This window comes from Bos mutus, chromosome 24, assembly GCF_027580195.1.
Source record: "Bos mutus isolate GX-2022 chromosome 24, NWIPB_WYAK_1.1, whole genome shotgun sequence".
Taxonomy (NCBI): Eukaryota; Metazoa; Chordata; class Mammalia; order Artiodactyla; family Bovidae; genus Bos; species Bos mutus.
This window is the reverse complement of record NC_091640.1, coordinates 21969800-21991253: the sequence shown is the minus strand read 5'-3', so window position 1 is coordinate 21991253 and position 21454 is coordinate 21969800. Positions and strand designations below refer to the sequence as shown.

General features: G+C 49.4%; 1 protein-coding gene across 4 annotated transcripts in view; it reads left to right on the top strand.

Annotated features, from left to right (window-relative positions):
• Positions 1-20623, top strand: part of MAPRE2 (microtubule associated protein RP/EB family member 2) — a 187117-nt gene extending 166494 nt beyond the window's left edge. For all 4 annotated transcript variants that reach the window (XM_070361791.1, XM_070361792.1, XM_005889235.3 and 1 more), the window contains 3 exons: positions 1255-1394; positions 9419-9577; positions 17609-20623. In XM_070361791.1, the coding sequence (XP_070217892.1) occupies positions 1255-1394; positions 9419-9577; positions 17609-17683 (374 nt within the window). In that variant the 3' untranslated portion in view covers positions 17684-20623. The remainder of the gene's footprint in view (positions 1-1254; positions 1395-9418; positions 9578-17608) is intronic.
• Positions 20624-21454: the final 831 nt, after the last annotated feature.

Genomic DNA, 21454 nt, shown 5'->3' with positions numbered 1-21454 from the left:
AACTTGGTTACTGTCTTAATCCCCAGGCTTCCCTTTTGTAAAGGCATATCTTTCTCCCATTATAAGCAACTTACGGGATAACGACTTGACATGTGTTGCTATCTGCTTCTCCAAAAACCTCTCAATGTCTTAGAGTCAGTTGATGAAACTTCCCTGGATCAGTTAAGTGTACTACAAAACGGTGATTTCTTTCTATAGCATTTCTTTAGCAATTTCCTAGCTGTCAGTGTTCTGTAAAGATCTTTAGATCCTTCCTCTCTACTCCCCTCATCGTGGACTAGATTTTTGTTTATTCAGTGCATTTTAATACAATTATAGCCATTATTCTTTTTGGTTTGCAAAATGGTCTGAGTGTGGCTAGGTGGGAGCCCCTTCAGTCTGACCCCTGTCTCCTTGACCTTAATTCTTGAGCACATCCTTGCTCTTTGACATAAGATGTTCCAGGCCCACCCCTGGAGTCAGCCATATCTCAAGAAGCCCTTTTATTGCAGAATAACATTTAGAAGCCGGACTTGGGCACCAAGAGTGCCCATTGCTACAGAGATGTCATGGCTCCTAGAGTCTTTTAATGGCTGAAACTAGGGTATTAAAAGAGGAAAAAATAGACATTTTCATCGATATTTCTCCTAAGGGATTACTTTGTTATAAGATCGGTATTAGAAATTCAATTATGATGATGCTTGGAGCTTATCAGAGAACCTTTCCTTCTTAAAAAAAAAAAGTTAAAATCCCTTTGTGTCTGCTATTCTCATCTCTCTGGAGGAAGAAAGGACAACTGCATTAATCTCATGTCACTTGAGGGAAAAACTGCTCAGAAGGGTTAAGTTGTCCAGGACTCTCTCATTTTATCACATGCACTCTTCCTAAGTGTGTTTGTGCTACTTCTGTGCTGGGAGGGATTTCCCAGGTGGCATGAGTGGTAAAGAACCCACCTGCCAGTGCAGAAGATGTAGGAGTCGAGGGTTCCATCCCTGGGTCGGGAAGATACCCTGGAGAAAGAAGTGGCAATCCACTCCAGTATTCTTGCCTGGAAAATCCCATGGACAGAGGAGCCTGGTGGGCTACCGTCCATAGGATCGCACAGAGTCAGACACAACCAGTGCAACTTAATCCACACACTGTGCTGGGAAAGGGTAGCCAGCAGTTATCTCTTATATGTTTTAGTAAATTCCTTTTGTTATCATAGTTTTGCTGTCTACCGAAAAAGCATTTCTCATGTTGCCAGTGCTCATAATTTATTCTGGTTACTTCTAGGTGCGGCTAAATCCAGTCCAGCATCTAAACCAGGATCCACACCTTCTCGTCCCTCATCAGCCAAAAGGGCTTCGTCCAGCGGCTCAGCATCCAGATCTGATAAAGACTTAGAAACACAGGTCATACAGCTTAATGAACAGGTAACTCAGCATCCCCTGCCCAGTCTGTGGCAGCGGAGACGGGTGTGAGGGCGAGATGAGAAGACCTCTCTGGGCCTGGGATAGGAGAGGGGAAGGAACCAGTGGCTTCAGTCAAGTCAGAATGAAAGGAACTAGTGGGGCGGATAAAATCAGTGGCCCGTTGTCAATAAAAGATGTTAAGTCACCAGTCTCACAGCTGTCTATTGAGAGAACAGCTTCCCAGGTGGCTCAGTGGTAAAGAATCCACCTGCCAAGCAGGGGATGTGAATTCAATCCTTGGATCGGGAAGATCCCCTGGAGAAGGAAATGGCAACCCCCTCCAGTATTCTTGCTTGGGAAATCCTATGGACAGAGGAACCTGGCGGGCTGCAGTCTATAGGGTCGCAAAGAATCAGACACAACTGAGCGACTACCAACAACAAAAATACATTGAGATAGGAGGACAGATGAGAAGGCCTCAGGTAAATGCAAGCGGGCAGGCTAACCACCCCCCATCCACACCCCACAGACACACACCTCAGTACTGTTAGGAGCTCCAGGCTGGGCCACGGCGCTTTGAGCCAGTCTAGATTGTGTTACAGGCATCGAGGGTTGGTCTCCCTCCCTTCCTCCTTTCTTTCAGCAACTATCGGTTAAGCCTGTTCCATGTGACAGACACTGTGTTGGATGCTGATCGTATAGTGGCAGCAAGACAGAGAACTTCCCTTCTCTCGCTGAACCTACAGACAGACAGACAGACACACACACACACACCACCAGCTGTTTCACCAGCAAAAGCCAAACACCGAGCCCTTCCCACAGGAGTGAAAGTAGACAGGAGCACTGAACCCAGGAGCGGGGGGATCAGAAAGGCCACAGTGAATTAGGACTTTTCTTTTTTATCTAATATCCCTGGGATTGCAGTAATCTATCTCTGCTGTCTTTGAAATATTCAATATGAAAGCTTACATATGCTTCCTAACCAACAATAGCTAACTTTGCCTAAGTGTATACATAGCTTAAGGGGCTTTTCAGGTGGCGCTAGTGGTAAAAAACCTGCCTGCCAACGCAGGAGAGACACTGGTTAACTCCCTTGGTCAGGAAGATCCCATGGAGGAGGGCATGGCAACCCACTCCAGTATTCTTGCCTGGACAATCCCATGGACAGAGGAGCCTGGCAGGCTTCAGTCCATAGGGTTTCAAATAGCTGGATATGACTGAAGCTACTTTAGCACAGCACAGCATGCATAGTTTAAAAGTTGTGACGTACATCAAACTCTCACTGAGGGCACCCAAAGCCAGTGCTCTCTAATAGTCTGGAGGGATGGAGTTGGGAGGGAAGTGGTGGGGAGAGGGTGGGGACACATGTATGCCTGTGGCTGATTCATGTTGATGTAGGACAAAAATCATCACAGTATTGTATATCCTCAAATTTAAAGAAAGAAAAAAAAAAGCTTACTCTAATTGCAAACTTCAAAACAAAAAAGTAATATGACAACTGGGAGCTCAGAACCCAGTGTAGAAAACACCCATCCTTGCCCTGAGTTGGGAGGAGAGTCTTTTATCCCGGCTACCCTGACCCCTGGGCTTTCCTGGTTGCTCAGCTGGTAAAAAATCTGCCTGCAAGGCTGGAGACCCCAGTTTGATTCCTGGGTTGGGAAGAGCCCCTGGAGAAGGGATAGGCTACCCACTCCAGTATTCTAGCCTCGAGAATCCCCATGGAGAGAGAAGCCTGGTGGGCTACATTTCATGGGATCGCAAAGAGTTGGACAAACTTAGCAATTAAGCATACAAGCACACCCCCACCGCTGGGACTGGAACCTTTATTCCAGGTCCTCAGGCTGTTCCCAGCCACTCACTGGGCCAGTCCTGGTGATTAATCTGGTTCTTGATGAGCCAGCAAGAGTCTGGAAACAGTTTTTGAGATAATTGTATATTTGCAAACAAAGACCTGGTTAAACAGCCAGCAGTTGCCTAACGAGGGTGTTTCTTTACAATTCTGAACACTTTAATGAAAAAGGTAAAACCTTAAGTCATCCGGTGAGTAGGACTTTGGTTTTGAAACTGTGGAAAGTTCGAATTACCTGCTGATTCTCAGTTTGAGCCCTTATACCATGTCCCTAATGAGTTCTTCCTGGATAGGAGGTGGTTAGGCCAGCACTAATTAGCCTGGGGCCACGTGCCTGAGGCTCTACCGAAGAGGGTCAGGCATGGGTCTGTAATACCTTAGATTTATACCCCTTTCTCCTTCAGTTCAGTTCAGTCGCTCAGTAGTGTCCAACTCTTTGCGACCCCATGAATCGCAGCACACCAGGCCTCCCTGTCCATCACCAACTCCCAGAGTTCACTCAAACTCACGTCCATCGAGTCAGCGATGCCATCCTGCCATCTCATCCTCTGTCATCCCCTTCTCCCCCTGCCCCCAGTCCCTCCCAGCATCAGAGTCTTTTCCAATGAGTCAACTCTTCACATGAGGTAGCCAAACTATTGGAGTTTCAGCTTTAGCATCATTCCTTCCAAAGAAATCCCAGGGCTGATCTCCTTCAGAATGGACTGGTTGGATCTCCTTGCAGTCCAAGGGACTCTCAAGAGTCTTCTCCAACACCACAGTTCAAAAGCATCAATTCTTCAGCTCTCAGCTTTGTTCACAGTCCAACTCTCACATCCATACATGACCACTGGAAAAACCATAGCCTTGACTAGATGGACCTTTCTTGGCAAAGTACTGTCTCTGCTTTTGAATATGCTATCTAGGTTGGTCATAACCTTCCTTCCAAGGAGTAAGCGTCTTTTAATTTCATGGCTGCAGTCACCATCTGCAGTGATTTAGGAGCCCCCCAAAGAATAAAGTCTGACATTGTTTCCACTGTTTCCCCATCTATTTCCCATGAAGTGATAGGACCAGATGCCATGATCTCAGTTTTCTGAATGTTGAGCTTTAAGCCAACTTTTTCACTCTCCTCTTTCACTTTCATCAAGAGGCTTTTTAGTTCCTCTTCACTTTCTGCCATAAGGGTGGTGTCATCTGCATATCTGAGGTTATTGATATTTCTCCCGGCAATCTTGATTCCAGCTTGTGCTTCTTCCAGCCCAGCGTTTCTCATGATGTACTCTGCATCTGAGTTAAATAAGCAGGGTGACAATATACAGCCTTGATGTACTCCTTTTCCTATTTGGAACCAGTCTGTTGTTCCATGTCCAGTTCTAACTGTTGCTTCCTGACCTGCATATAGGTTTCTCAAGAGGCAGGTCAGGTGGTCTGGTATTCCCATCTCTTTCAGAATTTTCCACAGTTTATTGTGATCCACACAGTCAAAGGCTTTGGCATAGTCAATAAAGCAGAAATAGATGTTTTTCTGGAACTCTCTTGCTTTTTCCATGATCCAGCAGATGTTGGCAATTTGGTCTCTGCTTCCTCTGCCTTTTCTAAAACCAGCTTGAACATCAGGAAGTTCTTGGTTCACATATTGCTGAAGCCTGGCTTGGAGAATTTTGAGCATTACTTTACTAGCATGTGAGATGAGTGCAATTGTGCGGTAGTTTGAGCATTCTTTGGCATTGCCTTTCTTTGGGATTGGAATGAAAACTGACCTTTTCCAGTCCTGTGGTCACTGCTGAGTTTTCCAAATTTGTTGGCATATTGAGTGCAGCACTTTCACAGCATCATCTTTCAGGATTTGAAATAGCTCAACTGGAATTCCATCACCTCCACTAGCTTTGTTCGTAGTGATGCTTTCTAAGGCCCACTTGACTTCACATTCCAGGATGTCTGGCTCTAGGTGAGTGATCACACCATCGTGATTATCTGGGTCGTGAAGATCTTTTTTTGTACAGTTCTTCTGTGTATTCTTGCCACCTCTTCTTAATATCTTCTGCTTCTGTTAGGTCCATACCATTTCTGTCCTTTATTGAGCCCATCTTTGCATGAAATGTTCCCTTGGTATCTCTGATTTTCTTGAAGAGATCTCTAGTCTTTCCCATTCTGTTGTTTTCCTCTATTTCTTTGCATTGATTGCTGAGGAAGGCTTTCTTATCTCTCCTTGCTATTCTTTGGAACTCTGCATTCAGATGCTTATATCTTTCCTTTTCTCCTTTGCTTTTCACTTCTCTTCTTTTCACAGCTATTTGTAAGGCCTCCCCAGACAGCCATTTTGCTTTTTTACATTTCTTTTCCATGGGGATGGTCTTGATCCCTGTCTCCTGTCATGAACCTCAGTCCATAGTTCATCAGGCACTCTATCTATCAGATCTAGTCCCTTAAATCTATTTCTCTCTTCCACTGTATAATCATAAGGGATTTGATTTAGGTCATACCTGAATGATCCAGTGGTTTTCCCTACTTTCTTCAATTTAAGTCTGAATTTGGCAATAAGGAGTTCATGATCTGAGCCACAGACAGCTCCCAGTCTTGTTTTTGCTGACTGTATAGAGCTTCTCCCTCTTTGGCTGCAAAGAATATAATCAGTCTGATTTCGGTGTCGATCATCTGGTGATGTCCGTTTGTAGAGCCTTCTCTTGTTTTGTTGGAAGAGGGTGTTTGCTATGACCAGTGCGTTCTCTTGGCAAAACTCTATTAGCCTTTGCCCTGCTTCATTCCGTTTTCCAAGGCCAAATTTGCCTGTTACCCCAGGTGTTTCTTAACTTCCTACTTTTGCATTCCAGTCCCCTATAATGAAAAGGACATATTTTTTGGGTGTTAGTTCTAAAAGGTATTGTAGGTCTTCATAGAACCGTTCAACCTTTCTCCTTAGAAACTCAGATTCTCTTAATAGCTTTATTATTTCATGCTTCTTCATCATCATCTACTTCTACCACACCTAGGTTCCCAACCCTCTAACCCAAAGTAGAACCGCCTGGAAACCTTGGATCCCACCTGCCCCTCTGGCTGTACAGCCTGCGCCTACCAGCCCCACTTCTTCTCCTGGGGCTGGTTCTGGGCTCCCAAGAGCGCACCCAGAGCCCCAGAGCCCTGAGGGCCCATGCTCTCTGCAGTGCTTCAGCTAAACCATGCATGCTCAGTCACTAAGTCGTGTCTAGCTCTTTTGCAACTCCATAGTCTATAGCCACCAGCCTCCTCTGTCCATAGGATTTCCCAAGCAAGAATACTGGAGTGGGTAGCCATTTCCTACTCTAGGGGATCTTCCCGACCCAGAGATCAAAGCCACATTTCCTGCATTGGCAGGTGGATTCTTTACTGTCCTTCTATTCATAACACCACTCTCAAGAAGACAGAATAGAGAGAAGTACGTTTCAGTGGTCTTCCTCCCCCAGCTGTAATTCCTCCATTCAGAGGCCTCATCCCCAGGCTGCCCCCAGTGCCCACACGTGGAGGAGCATTGTGCCCATACCTCCGTCTGTCCCTGTACCTCCGTCTATCCCCGGGTGGGAAGGTTGGATACCTCCTACCTTGTGAGCCTTCATTCACCAACTGCTTACTGAGCACCTCCTTCAGCTGTACTTCCAAGGCTGTGTTAGTGCTCCCTCCATTTTCTGTCCCTAGAGCCTACAAGGTGCCCCCCTGAAGCTGGTGGGGAGCCTCACACAGGCATCGCTGTGTTGGAACTGAGGACAGGAAGACAAGGAAGGGCCGAGTAACATTGCCCAAGCCAAAGAGCAAATAGCAGTGGTAATAGACAAGGTGACAAGTGCCATGGACTTTAAGAATTCTCATGTACTTGGTCTTGTGCCTTGACATGGGCAGTCTCCCATGATGCTCTGAAAGCACCGCTGTGCCAGACGGTGTCAGTGATAGAGATGAATCAGGGGAGGAAAAGACATGACTGAAATAATCAGGGGCTGCGGGCTGGGGTCCCTGCCATGCTCAGGGACCACAGGGCGAGGAGAGTGGGCCTGGTTAGCCCTCACAGACCCTGTCAGTGGCTCAGACAGGAAGGCTGGGCACATCTGCAGTGCATGGACACCGGGGTGGTGGAGAATCGGGAGAAGAGAACTTGACTCTCCTCCAGGCTGCATCCCTAGCATTTGCCCCGCTACTGTTCAGGCTCCTGCTCTGACACATTGGAGTGGGACTGTGAAAACGGCATCCCCTTCGCCAACTGATCTTTCACCGGGTAATTTAGCTCCTGTTGTTTTTACCAGGGAATGTTTATAGCTGCACATATTACTTGATGCGCCTGGAATAGCTGCACGGGCCGCCCTGGGCTGGGTGTTTCTACTGAGCTTCAGCTCTTGATTCACTGCACAGACCACACCAGGCAAGAGGCAGACGAGCCTGTGGTTTCCATGGGGTAGAGACATCCAGAGCCCTTTCTTGCCTGGTCCAGGGGAAGGGGACCTGGCAGTCAGCAGATTCCTGAACTCCATAGACCCATCCACTGACACCAGTGCAGGCTTGAGATGGACTTGTAGTCACGTTTGAGGAGGAGGATGCCAGAGTCAAGAGGGTTTTCTTTTTTTTTCTGGAATTCAGGCAACTGGGTTGTCTTCAGTTTTTACAAATGTCCATGGACAGAGGAGCCTGCCGGGCTACAGTCCATGGGGTCACAAAGAGTCGGACACGACTGAGCACAAGCCACAATGCCACAGTATTATCAGAAAGAAGAGTTATAGCCAGAAGCTGGTGATCCTCCATTGCCTTTTTGGTTCTCGTTAGTTATTTATTTGGCTGCACTGGGCGTTTGTTGCCGCGTGCAGCATCTTTAGCTGCAGCATTTAAACTCTTAGTTGCAGCCTTTGCGATCTAGTTCCCTGACCAGGGATCGAACTCAGGTCCCCTGCATTGGGAGCATGGAGTGTTAGCCACTGGACCCACCAGGGAAGTCCCTCCTCCTCTGCTTTGTGAGCAGCTGCGTGAGGGTGTCAGTGGGGTTAACTCTGAGGAAGACCCGTACCCTTGAGTCTTGCTGGATGGATTCAGGTTTGCCGGGTGCATGAGGAGAGGGCCACTGCATGTGCTGAGTGTCTGTTTCAATGAATCAGTAACTCCAGACAGCTAAATAGCATGTGCAAAGGCCTGGCGTTACTAGAAACAGAGAGATTTCCACTCCAAATATTATCTTTGGAAACCTGTTTAGGGTGATTTTTCATATACTGAGAGAGAGGTTACACCTGAGGAGGACCGTGAAAGACCTAGTTTACTTCTACAGATGTTCTTTGCTTAAATGTATAACTGCTCAAAGGGTTTAAAAAAAATTGAGGGCTTCTCCGAGAATAGGAAGGGGTGATGGTTTGGGCCTGTGTGGGGTTGCTGGCCCTGCAGCCTGGAATTTGAGACCAGGTCTGTCTGCACGCCCTTCCAGGTTTCTTCAGCCCAGGTGATGGCTCTGGCGGACTCAGCCTTACAACTTGCCCCCTTCCCTTTACCAGTGTGAGAGGCTGGGAGGCCCCTGAACCAGCACCAAGGGAGAAAAAAGGAAATGGGGACTATTCTGCTGAGAGAATGGGGCTTCCACACTATCACCTTTCCTGTGATGAGCTCAAAGCGAGCCCTAGAGGAGCTGAGGCAGCTCCACTCAGCCTGCTGCTGGCCTGACCCGGTTTTCCCTGTGCAGCCGAGCCCCTGGCTCCCCGCAGACGCACTTGTCCAGTTTGGGTCAGGAGCTGGGGCTCCAAAGCTGAGGGCAGCTCTCCGTGCAAGTGACGTGAAGAAAGAAAGGAGGGGCCACAGCCGCTCCCTGATGCTACCCCCTCCCCATGCCCTCTAATCCCCCTCCCTGTAGAGGACCAACGAGTTGGGGGGGATGGTGTGCCCCAGCCCATGTCAGTGGGAAAGGAAAGCTGACTTGGAGCCCAAGTGGAACTGTCTCCTGACGAAGGATCCCCAGGCCTGACGTTATCATAAACGTTCAGCTGACAGGAGTGACAGTCGTGCTGCTGCAGTTGGGTCCCGGCCCCAGGCTCAGGCTCCAAAAGCAGCCTTTGTCTCTCTCCCCGGACTTGCCCATCCGTTACTGTTGCACATCTGTCATTTTTGCACGTCTGTCTTTTCACGTTTCGCATCCTTATACGCAGGCATGTTTGGTCACTTATTTCTTAATGCTGTATTTTTTGAGGGTTTTCTTTTCCACCTTCCCCACCCTCGCCAGGTACATTCGTTAAAACTTGCCCTCGAAGGCGTGGAAAAAGAAAGGGATTTCTACTTCGGAAAGTTGAGAGAGATTGAGCTCCTGTGCCAGGAACATGGGCAGGAAAACGACGACCTCGTGCAGCGACTAATGGACGTCCTCTACGCTTCGGATGAACACGTGAGTGTGAGCAGAGCACGGATGCTCATGGTCTAGAGTGATGCTCTTGGTCACGGCACAGTGATGGCTGTACCTTCAGAGACTGCCCCGGGGGCTCAGTGAGCTCGGCCGTGGCACGCAATGTTCCCAGAGGGTTCAGCACAAGCCTCACCCGCTGACCCTGCCGAGGGGACTTGCATTCCTAAATCCCGGAAGAGAGGAGTGGATGTCCCCAGTCGTGGGGGGCGGGGCCTTGGGTTGAGAGAAACAGGCTTGCGCAGCCTCAAGTGGTTTTCAGCTCCCGGAGCAAATGAGCAGTAAGAGTGTGTGTAGAGATTCTTCTTTCTTCATGATGGAGCAGGGCGTGGTGAAAGGAAACAGTAATGTAGACGATGCTCTTCCCGTCCCCGTCAGCCCCACGGCTGTCTGGTTCTGCCTTCCTGGCTGGTTGTCTTGGTTACCCATCGCCAGCACAGAGTAGCGTCGTGGGACAGCCTTCTGTGGGCAGATACTCCCGGATGGCCTCCTTCGCCGGGAGGCCTGGGGTTGCTCCCCATGAGTGAATGTGCTGAGGGGGGAACCCAGGTGGTGGCTCCATCCGGGGATGGGAAGCAGGCATATGAAGCAGCAGAGGAGCGGGAGTCTTGGGAACAAGGCGGGGAAGGGGCAGGATGAATGGCAGAGCCCAGGGCGGGTCACCCCACGCCTGCCTGCACAGGGCGGGAGAAGCCCCCCAGCAGGACTGGGAGCCCACTGGGGCTTCGCCTTCTGGAGGGCGGCGGCATGGACAGGAGGGGAGCCAGGCCCCCCGGGGTGGCGTGGACGGCAGGGGAGCCAGGCCCCCCAGGCAGTGTGGACAACAGGGGAGCTGGGCCCCCCAGGCGCCGTGGACCGTACAAGAGCTGGGGCCCCTGAGTGTGGTGGGCGGCAGGGGAGCTGGGCCCCCTGCGTGCCGTGGATGACGGGAGCCCGGCAGGTGGTAGGGGTCCTTCTGCCAGTGTCTCTGCACCACCCAGAGTGGTGTTTCCATGATGTTCTGTGTGTATAGACTGCTTTGTCATCCATCAGGCACTAGATGAACTGTGGTTATTGTCTTCACAAGCTTGTTTGAGGCAGAACCTGATGAGGTCTGTGTGGTTCCGTGAGCCAGAGTGAACCACGTGCTGCCATCCAGGGTGGTGCCTGCTCATGGGAGCAGGGCATCCTGCAGGATGGAACCTTCCTACCACGCCGCCAACAGGAGGAAAAGCCTTCTGCTCCTGACCTCCAGCCAGATCTTGTCCTAAGAAGGAGTCCTTGTGTAAGAGCACCAACAAGCAAACTCCAAATGAAGGGTTGGCAGAGCCTCAGACTTCCTAGCTAATGATATGAGGGCTGGCCGTGGGCAGGAGCTCTTGTCCCAGGGGAGAGAGTTTAGGGGTGTCTTCCTCCATGACTACACACTCAGCTTCTGTTAGACCATTTCTACCACCACCACCCCCCCAGCATACACACCAGCACCAGCTTGCTGAGGTCTGGCTTCAGCAAGCCATTCTGCAGAGTATAGGCAATGAACACACACCCTGCCTCCCCGCAAAGAAGTAATATTTCAACACATCATCAGTTATTGGGACTAATGGGTTTATTAGCAAGGCCCTTCCACAGACTCTTGGGATGGGATATGAGGGGGAAGAGCCAAGGGCTTTACATGTGTCAGCTCCTTTAATTCTCCAGAGAATTAAGTAGATATGGGTGTTATCCCATTTTACAGATGAGAGAAACTAAGGCGGCAGAGAGATTAAAGAACATTCCCAAGCAAATAAGCATCATAATTTGCTTTTGAACTCGAGCTCTGAGTTCATGCCCTCCCTTCTGCAAGCCTGAGCCACCTTTTAAACAGGGAATATTTTAAATAGGAACGCCTTTTAAATAGGAACAGTTGTGATAGCTGACATTGCACATTTAGCGCGTGCTAGATACTACATTCGTGTTCTAAATACATTTCTCACCACATCCTTTTACGTCGTGTGAGTACTATTACTTACCTCTGCATCACAGATATAAAATTACTTGTCCAGTGATCCACCCTTAATATGCTCCATCACTACCCAGGTTTCTCTAACTCAAAGCCCCCAAATCTTAAGGATTGTGTTCCCACTTCTCAGTGTATTGGGTGCCGTGGGCAAGGGCAAAAGTAAAGGCGGTACCACGTAGGGGAACTACAGGATAGACTTTGTCTAATTGACAGTATTGAGTTGCCCGTGTTCTGTATGTGAAGCAGGAATTAGTCAACGTCCTCCCTGGGTTTTCTCAAACAACTCCCATCATCTCGTTTTGTTGTTTGGCACCTTCAAAAGTATCATTCTAGCCGCTGGGCTTCCTGTTAATTCAGCATCCATCGAGAACGTCCCTTTTCTCCTGGCTGGCAGCAGCCAGACCCACCTTTGTTGTTCTGGTGTTGTCAGAGAGGGAGAAACGTGGTCGGGAGGAGAGAGAGATGGCGGCCTTGCTGCCGGGTGTGTGCTGGGAAGCATCTGAAGTCCAGGAAGAGATTTAGAGGCAGTAACCAGATTTAGAAGATAGACAACACAAACTACATGTGTGGGTGACCAGAGCAAAACCTTCAAACCCAGTTGCTGCTGTCATTTTTCTCATTCCAGGATAACTTCTCATGCAGCTCTGGGTCTGGACAGCTCCAAAAGAAACACTTCAGGCTATGCTGAATGTTCCATAGAGGATCAGCTGAAATATGCCAGGTGTCCTTGTTTAAAATGTGACAGGACCCATTTTTTTTAAAACTTTGATTTCTATATAGAAAGATAGGGGTGACTGCTGTGTGCCCGGACACTGCAGGGGATTCTCCTTACTGCACACACATGTACACATGACACTTCCTAGCAGTGGACGGTGAGGGGCTCAGGAGAGTGGTCATCCTACTCTGCTCCCTGCTTGTCTTCCTAGAGGTTCACAGAACATCCTAGACACCCTAGACCCACCGAGGTTTGCCTCCCTCCCCGAGCATAACGAATCCTGTTTTTGTGGCTGCCTCCTAGCTTATCCAGGTTCTACCATTAAGGGGGTGAGCCTTTAAAAAGCATCCACTTGGGCTTCCCTGGTGGCTCAGTGGTAAAGAAATCCACCTGTCAATGCAGGAGACGTGGGTTCGATCCCTGATCTGGGAAGACCCCGCATGTCTCAGAGCAACTAAGCCCACGCATCCAACTATTGAGCCTGTGTTCTAGAGCCCCTGCTCCACAGCAAGAGAAGTTGCCACTATAAGCAGCCTGTGCACCTCAACTAGGGAGCCTGCACATGGCAGCAAAGTCCCAGTGCAGCCAGAAACAATTTTTTTTTTTTTTTTAAAAAAAGCTTCCACCCTTGCCCAGGAAAGGTGTCAGTTGGGGAACAATGTGCTCAGCACCTTCAAACGCAGTTGCTGCCTTAATTTTTCTCATTCCAGGATAACTTCTCATGCAAATCTGGGTCTGGACAGCTCCAAAAGAAATATTTCAGGCTATGCTGAGTGTTCTGTAGAGGATCTGCTGGAATATGCCAGGTGCCCTTGTTTAGAATGTGACAGTATACTGCACCCGCCCCGAAAGCTCCAGAAGCCTCCTTTCCCCCCCACTGTGCTTCACCCTGACCGTGCGTCCTGTTTTCAGGCCATTCACACACTTCAGTTCTGGCTGGACATGCAGCCATGGTGCATATGGTGTCTGGGAAAAAAATGCCAGCACTTTATTCCTGTCGCTGCTGGCCTGACTTCTGTGCACCTCCGAGAGGCGGAGATTTCTGGTTGCCTTCCTCCTGGAAGTGGGAGAGGTGCTGAGGAATCCGAGGCCGCGCTGAGGGTCTGCTCGGCAGTTAACCACGGACGGACCCTGCGTCGGCACTACAGGCGGAGAGGTCTCCTCCCTCAGTCTTTATTTCACCTTGGCTGGTCTTTGACTCTTATAGTCCAGCCGATCCTAGAATAACATGTTTGGAAGATGTAGACATGCAGATGAGTTTGGAGTGTAAAAGTAAACAGAGGCAGTTCACTTTGCAGTCATAGAAACCTCAGGGAAGTTTCCAGAGCAGATGGCCAGCTTGCTGTCCCGTTCCTGTCTTGATGATTCTCATCATCTTTAATATTTGGCTTGGGGCCACAGGTGTCTGGGCTTGGTCCTTGCGTAGCTGCTGCCCTGTGCTTCTGTCAGCAGAGGGTCACCTGCTAATACAGAGGCGCGTGTTTCCTGCGGTCCTGTCCCGGAAGCCACTTTGGGTGGAATGGCTTAAGCTACCTCCCCAGCTCCGCCCATGTCTTTTGGATTCAGCCTGCATTTCTGTCACTGGACGCAGCATTGGGTGTGTAGAAGGCAGACACAGCCCCTGCCTTCGCAGAGCTTGCTGCCCTGGCAAGAGGGAGAGAGAGAGAACGCGGACACCGCCGACTGGAATATGTCAGGCTGTGATAAATGCGGTGATGGAGACATAAATAAACTTGTGTGGGGCGCACATAAAGACAGCCTGGAGGGACAGGCCGGGACTTCACAGAGAAGATGACATTTGTGTTGGACGTTGAAAGATGATGAGGAATGTGACCAGTTGCAGAGCTCAGGACGGGGGAGTGCTTTTTCTGCAGAGGAAACAGCACGAACAAAGCAGAGGAAAGAACAGCCGGATGCGCTGGTGTAGGAGCAGCGGATGAGCCTCCATCTAGAAAGGTGGGAGCCACCCCCACTCTCCCGCCCACAGTAGCCCAGAGCCCCCTCCAGCGCTGACTTGTGGCTCGCTTCTCCTTCTGTTGATCATTGAAAGAATGAGGAACTCCAAAGCAGCCGCTGACAGCTAATCATTTAGGAAGTGGTGATGGACTGACATCCAAATGTTAGACTTAATTAAGCAGGTGGCGCCCCGGTGCTTGAGTCATGTATTTGACCTTGGTTTCGCCTGGCTGCCTCCTCGCCTGTGTGTTTGAGTTCCTCCCTCTTGCATGGGGCAGAAGGGAAAGATCATCTTTGAGCATGAGTGCCTCCATGGCACAGCGGGCTAGGAGCTCCCCGTGGTGTTGTGTGATGGGTGTGTCCTGCCAGGCCTTCAGGGCACCTTCATTTGCACCCCAGGTGTTAGCAATCCTTTGGTAGTGCAGGACGTTTGTTCTTTACACCCGTGTTAATCAGTAAGAAGAGTGCTCTGGGGTCCGAGGCTCCTGCCGATGAACTGTGTGACCTCACAGGGGCGCCCCATGAGTGAGGGGCTGCCCTCGGCCAGCTGGAGACCCAAGGCCTAGGCCAGGACACCACACCTACCCCCTTGGTCAGCACGTGTGGAAAGCAGGCCTGGGGAGGGGCCTAACCCAGTGAGTGGGTTTCTGGGCCCGCCACTGGTGTAACAGGCCCACGGTTCCTTGAATCCACCTCTTCCAACTTCCAGTCCGGGATTAAATCCATCATCCCACAATTGAGGGATTAAATCTGTCATCCCACAGTTGACTCCCAGTCCTGGTGTGAGCAGACAGGATTTTCTGTAAACTGTCAAATAGAGCCTCATTTCTGCAATCTTCCCACCATCTGCCTAACATTCACAAAAACAGTTGTGTAAGAGAAGCACACTTGAAACCAGCTGAAGTCCGGGTGATGTGACATGGAAGCAGCTAACTCTTTAAAGTCAGGGTGATGAATCAAACAAGATCTCTAACCCCTGAGGGATTCAGAGGCTCCGAGTCCAGCTGGAGACGTCGAGTAGAGTCAGCTTGAGTCTGCAAGTCAGCCTTGTAGCCAGACAGTGGAGGCAGACACACAGAGATACACACACACAGAGACACCCAGAGAGCTGCAGTGTACACCCTGATGGAAGCATGAGTCATGGATGTAAAGCTCAGAGGAGTGACCCGTTCTGGGGTGAAGGCAGTAAGAGAGGCGTGGGGAGCAGTGTGCAGCAGAGCAGACACGGGGGTCCCTGGTCCACCTCCCAGGAGCAGGACTTCCCTTCTTTGCTCCCGGACTGGAAGCGGCCAGTGGCTCCTCCTCCCTGTCTGATCCCAGCAGGGGTGCTCTTCTGCTCCCGGGAGGGTGGGAGGGTGCCTCTGTCCGTGAGGCCCTAACTCTGTGCAGAGCAGGGGAGTACAGAGGCATGAGGAGCATGCTGCGGGGCTGGCCTGGGGAGGAACTGGCAGAGCCTGGAGTAAAGGAGGGCTCAGGGCTTGGAAGTCAAAGGACACGGCGGTTAAGGGATTAAGGAGCAAGGGGTCCCAAAGGACAGCAGATGTGGGCAGAGAGGAGGATTGGGGTCTTCACGCTTCAGAGGTGGAGCCGAGTTGAGTGTGATGATAGGTGTGGTTGTAGGGAGACTGAATATTTCATGTGTATCTTGACCCCAGTCCAGCCGGGGATGGTGCTAGATTTGAACGTAAGTCTTCAGTATGGCATCATTTTCTCTTCCTGTTGTAGAAAAGATTACTTTTTTAAAAATCTTTTTTACTTCTAAAATATATTCCAATGAGTTTTCTCCTTTCAAGAAAAAAAAAATCACAGCTCACACTTCTGTGCCAAACACTGTTCTAGGCACTTTAGCTATGCTAACTCAGAGCCCTCTGTCGAATTCAGTGACTCCGTTGATTCACTGATCAATGACACCCATTGAAAACTCTATTCAGTGGGCACTTTTGGTCTGTTGCCCATTTTACAGAGGAGAAAACCAAGGCACCCAGCAGTTAAGTCACCCAAAGTCACTCAGCTTGTAAATAATGGATCTGGGCTATGAACTCCAGGTCCATGCTTATAACCTTGACATTAATGCTGCCTCTCAGAAGATAAGTGGCACGTGACCTCGGCTGATAGTCTGGGTCATCTGTTGTGGCACCCTGTCTGATGTCCTCCTCCTGACACATGTGCACAAGAGTTGTACACACATGTGCGGTCTGACACAAATGGATGAGGCCCTGTCCCAACTTCTGGAGCCTCAGGATCCACAAGGCTAAGACAAGCAAGATTACAAATCAAAGTTTTACAGCCAAGGTAAAATAAGCAAAACGTTGCAGGAAGAAGGAAAGAGAAGCCTGCCTCTGGGGTCTGTAGACATGATCCTGCTGTATTTGAGTTGGATCTTGAGAGAGATGTCCTGGGCTAAAGGGAATAGGGCCAGACAGGAAGGAAGTGTGCAAAGTGTGAGAAAACGAGTGTGTCTGTGTCCCAGCGGGTGCTCCCAACTGCATTGCAAGGCGTTGTGCATTCTGGAGGCAGCAGTTGGCCTTGTTGATCAGCAGCACTCCCTCTGTTTGAGTAACAAAGAGCTGATTATTATTTGAGAGGTCAGAAAATTAAAATATTTACAGGTGTGATTGACCAAGGTTGGTATTCCCCTGGGTTGGTATTCACAGTGTATTTCCCTGGGTTAAAGGCAAGTAGTAAATAGGTCCTTTGGAACCAAGTGGAGGAACACCTCAACCATCAAAAGTAAGCAAAAAATGCCTCACGTACCCAAAATATATGGCCGGAAGGAGCTCAACTCCTGCGCTCCCTTAATGGAGAAACCGCCTGGCCGGGAGCAGCCCGGAACTGTGGCTGTCACCCTTTTCTTTACCTAACCACTCTTGACAAGCTGCTTCTCCACATCAGAGGAGTAACAGGTTATAACAAAGGGTCTGCTTCAAGCAGACACGCTACCAGGTGAGGAGGAAGACAGAGCAGGGCAGGAGACAGGAAGCCCTCAGTCAGCCTCGGGGTCCTGGGGCTCAGCGCCCTGACACAGCAGGCTCACCCCTGGTTATCATAACACTCCTGGGTCCTTTGGTTTACTCTCTTAGGGAGGGTGGGAAAGTATGTCATACGTTCTGTGAGGCTGTGCTTCCCAAGTGGATAGAAGGAAAATGCGGTGCACAAAGCCTGCTGGCTGTGTTCTAGAAGGATCCGATTTTTGAAGGGGCGGGGGACGGGAAGGCGTCCCTCTGTGTGCCTTGGCTCCTGGGAGCAGGGAGGCTCCGCGTGACTCGCTCCACGGAGACGCCGTGCTGCGCAGTCACGGCGGGGCCGCCGGCGGCCGTCAGCTCCATCAGTTGAAACCTCCCCCTGGCCCCTCTCCCCTCCCCCGCAGGAGGGCCACCCGGAGGAGCCGGAAGCAGAGGAGCAAGTCCACGAACAGCAGCCCCAGCAGCAGGAAGAGTACTGAACCGTCCCGGCAGCTCTCCACACTTCCGTTTTGGTGGGAACTTCTCTTCCGGAGAATTGGAACACGTGTGGCCTCAAGCTCATCAGAAACCAGTTGTTCCCAGTCTGCTGTTACATCATCGCGCCAGCGCCCACGCCAGCACTGCCCTCGGTTCCCATTTCCTTTGCCAAGACACACTAGCAGCGGCCATGGGCGGCCTCCCCGAGACATCCCGGGGGCCACACACCTTCAACTTCCCCACTTGGCTGCTTGAGATTGGTTCTGCTCTTTGCATTTCTTTCCAGAACAACTTCTCCCCAACCCTACCACCACCACCACCACCACTCCCTTTTTATCCTGGTGTGAAACAATGGTAATTTGATATATGGTATTTATATTGGCATTTCTCAACCCAGTGTCACTAGATGTCACACACATTTGTGGTGCTTTGATGTTTGCAAGTCTAACCTCTGTGAACATAAATTTGGTCAAATAATAAATTGGAACAAAGGGAAACAGATAACTTGATATGAAAGCCATATGACAGTGACTTGTTTCATGGGGAAAAACACAGTCAGTTTCTCCCTCCACTCACAAATGAAAGGGAAGAAAAAAGGAATCAGAACTAGGACTTTAGGGCCTAGCAGTGTTCATCCATCAGCATGTTAGACAGCCACACAATATGTTGTTAGTTTTGGAAGACATTCACTCAAGGAGAACACCATCGCGACATGGCCCTCCTACTGCGTGCCCCTCCCCTGCCCCCACCCAGGTTCTCATGCTGTTTTCTTTCTCAGGGTCCTCTTTGGTGGGCAGCCACTCTCCCCAAAAGCTGTCATCGGGGGTCTGCAGTCAGAGGGGGTCTGCACAGGCAGAGGTCCTTCCTGCCTCTTCATGTGGGTTTTAGCCCCAACCCTGTCATCCATGCTAGGGGTTCCTCCTAAAGAATGACTTCAGGGTGTGCAGCCCTGGGCGTGCCACACAATTGCTGGAAGGCCTGGAGTGACGACCTTAGGATAGGAGTGTAAGCCCAAGGGAGAACCCTGCTTCTGAAGTCTGGTGTTGACACTGGAAAGACAGCACAGAAAAATCTGACTCCCAATGCCTTCTGGAATAAGGAATTCCCCCTCTTCAGTACGATGGCCCTCCTTGTCATTGACCTTCGCTAAACCGTGGCAATTCATAAATAGAGGAAACATGAATGAATTAAAAGCATTCCTTATTTTTTTTAAACTAATATTTGCACATTTTCTTAGTATCTTTCCAAATCTTTTTGTCCCCCCACCCCCCCACCGCCCCTTTGAAAGATGGTTTCCCTCCCTGGATCATTCACTTCACTTGGTTTCTAACTTTAGATTTTCTTTCACTTGTTATTTGACTTAGCAGGTGCAACAAAACACAAACAAGTGTGCCCCCCCCCTTTCCTCTTAACTGAAAAAGCTTCAAATAAATTTCTGAATTATGTCTCATAAAGCTTTGACATTTCTTTATTAACTGATGAAATATGAATTCTAAATTCTAGCTTTGAAGCTTTCCACCAAAAGGAGTCTTCTCAGATCTTTGGCGGCAGAGTGGTATTTATCGAGTTACACGTGAAAAGGATTGCTTGTATTTTTGAGGTTGTTGCGGACACTGCAGAAGTGGACAGCTGTTCCGTGGGGCTTGGTCTCCCTTTCTTCTCTCTCCTGCTTGCTCTGCACCTCGGCGACAGCCCGATTCTCTCAGGCTGGAATCCAGCCTGGCTCTCTGCGGTGACATCCTCCCACACCTGGTCGCAGGGCGTGGTCGTGCTATACGCAGCTTCGTGCTTCCCGGCGTGTCCCCTCCCAAGCCTGTCGCACTCACTGAGTTTCCTTCTTTTCAGACAGCTCTGGTGAAGAGGCACAATAAGTAGTTCCATGCAGGTGACACTTCAGTGGTTCCCGGGCAGTTTTTTTGCTTGCCCTGGACACATCAGTAACACCCGGTGCCAGGTAGGGCAGGACCCACGCTCCCATCATGAGGGTGATTACTGGGTAGTGTGCTTAAGCCTCGCCAGTGACCCTCAGCCACTCTGTTCCTCCCTAGATCCCTGACTTTCTTGGCTATTAACATACTGGCCAGACACCTGGCAAAGATAACTTTCGCCAGTCATCCTATTCCCGCTTCCTTCCTGGTGTCTTGGGGCAGACTCTTGGTTTATTTAGAGAGGAGCTATATACTCCCCTTTCTGTCTCCATCTGGGGCATCTTCCGCCGCACGGGACATCTCTGGTGCCTCGGGGTATCTTTGACAGCTAACTTTCTCAGTCCTCTCTGGCTGCACCCCAGCCTCTAGTGCAGCTCACCTCTCATTTCCCAGGACTGCTCCTTTCTCCCTGATGACTGTGCCCCATCATTCATCTCAGCAGCCAGCGTGGGCTTTCCTCCATGTCCCCCTCCCTCGTCACACATCCTCATGCTGGGCTGAGAAGCATCTGCTGGACTTGGGTCTTAGGGTCCCCTTCACACCCGCCACAGCTGATTATAGTATGTCCACTGCTCATATCAGGTAGGAAGTGATTGAAGCAGGGAGTAAAGAGAAAACAGCAGAAAAGCAGAAAAAAAGACAAAAGACACACCCCGAGAGAAGTAAACTGCAGAAGGGAACCAGGAACTCCTCCCTTCCCTGGTGAGTATTTCCATTATTCCGTTAAGGTTTAATATGCATTCAGATTACTTTTACTAAATAGTACACCATAAAGCTTTTGTTATATATTAAATGTAAACTGAAAGGAATGTAAACAAATGTATTGTTAATTATAAATATAGATAAGTAATGACATAATAGATGAAAAGGTCTTATTCAGATGTATCACATTCATTTTACATTACCCATCTATTGTCGCATGGTAGAATAGTTTTTTGTCTCTGAATATGTGAATAACTTGACTTGCGTTTATCTTTTTACATATTTAATAAAAAAAAGTATATGTTAAAATCAGCCTGGTTCCATAGAGTCTTAAATTTTTATTCTACAGGTTTCCTTTTGAGTGAGCATGTTTATACTAATAGGTTCTTTACGTAAATTTCACACAAGGTCCACATGGTTTACATAGGGAGGGGGGTGGCTTGTTTTTATTGATGGCAAATGTTTTAGCAGGAATTACAGGTTAATATTTAAATCAAATGTAGCAGCTATACCACTGTTTTAAAATTCTACAATTAAAAAAAACACAAAAACTGGCTTTTCTGGTGGCTCAGATGGTAAAGAATCTGCCTGCAATGTGGGAGACCTGGGTTCAATCCCTGGGTTGGGAAGATCCCCTGGAGGAGAGCACGGCAACCCACTCCAGTTTGCTTGCCTGGAGAATCCCCATGGAGAGAGGAGCCTGGAAGGCTACAATCCATGGGGTCGCAAAGACTCGGACACGACTGAGCGACTTTCACTAAGAATCCCCCTTTAGGAAACATTCCACTTGCAAGCCAACGAAGTCTTCGCTCCCATCTGGACAACTCAGGGGCTGGGCAAAAGCAGGTAGATGATTTGAAGTAAAGCTTTGTGATAAAATGACCTGCGATTGGCAAAAGCTATTTGATTAAGTGTATTTCCTCCAGTTTGCTGACTTTAACAGTGATAACTGACAGACATAAATGGAATACACACCTTGCAGGAATGACTGAAGAAATGTATTCACACTGGCCTGGTGCCCCCTGGACACCCTGCAGAACAGCTGACAGTCTGTACAAGACTTTGCCCAGGAGCCTGCAGATTACTGGAATTCATCCCAAAGGATGCCAGTCTGCCTGAACCTGCTTTCAAGCACCACCTAGA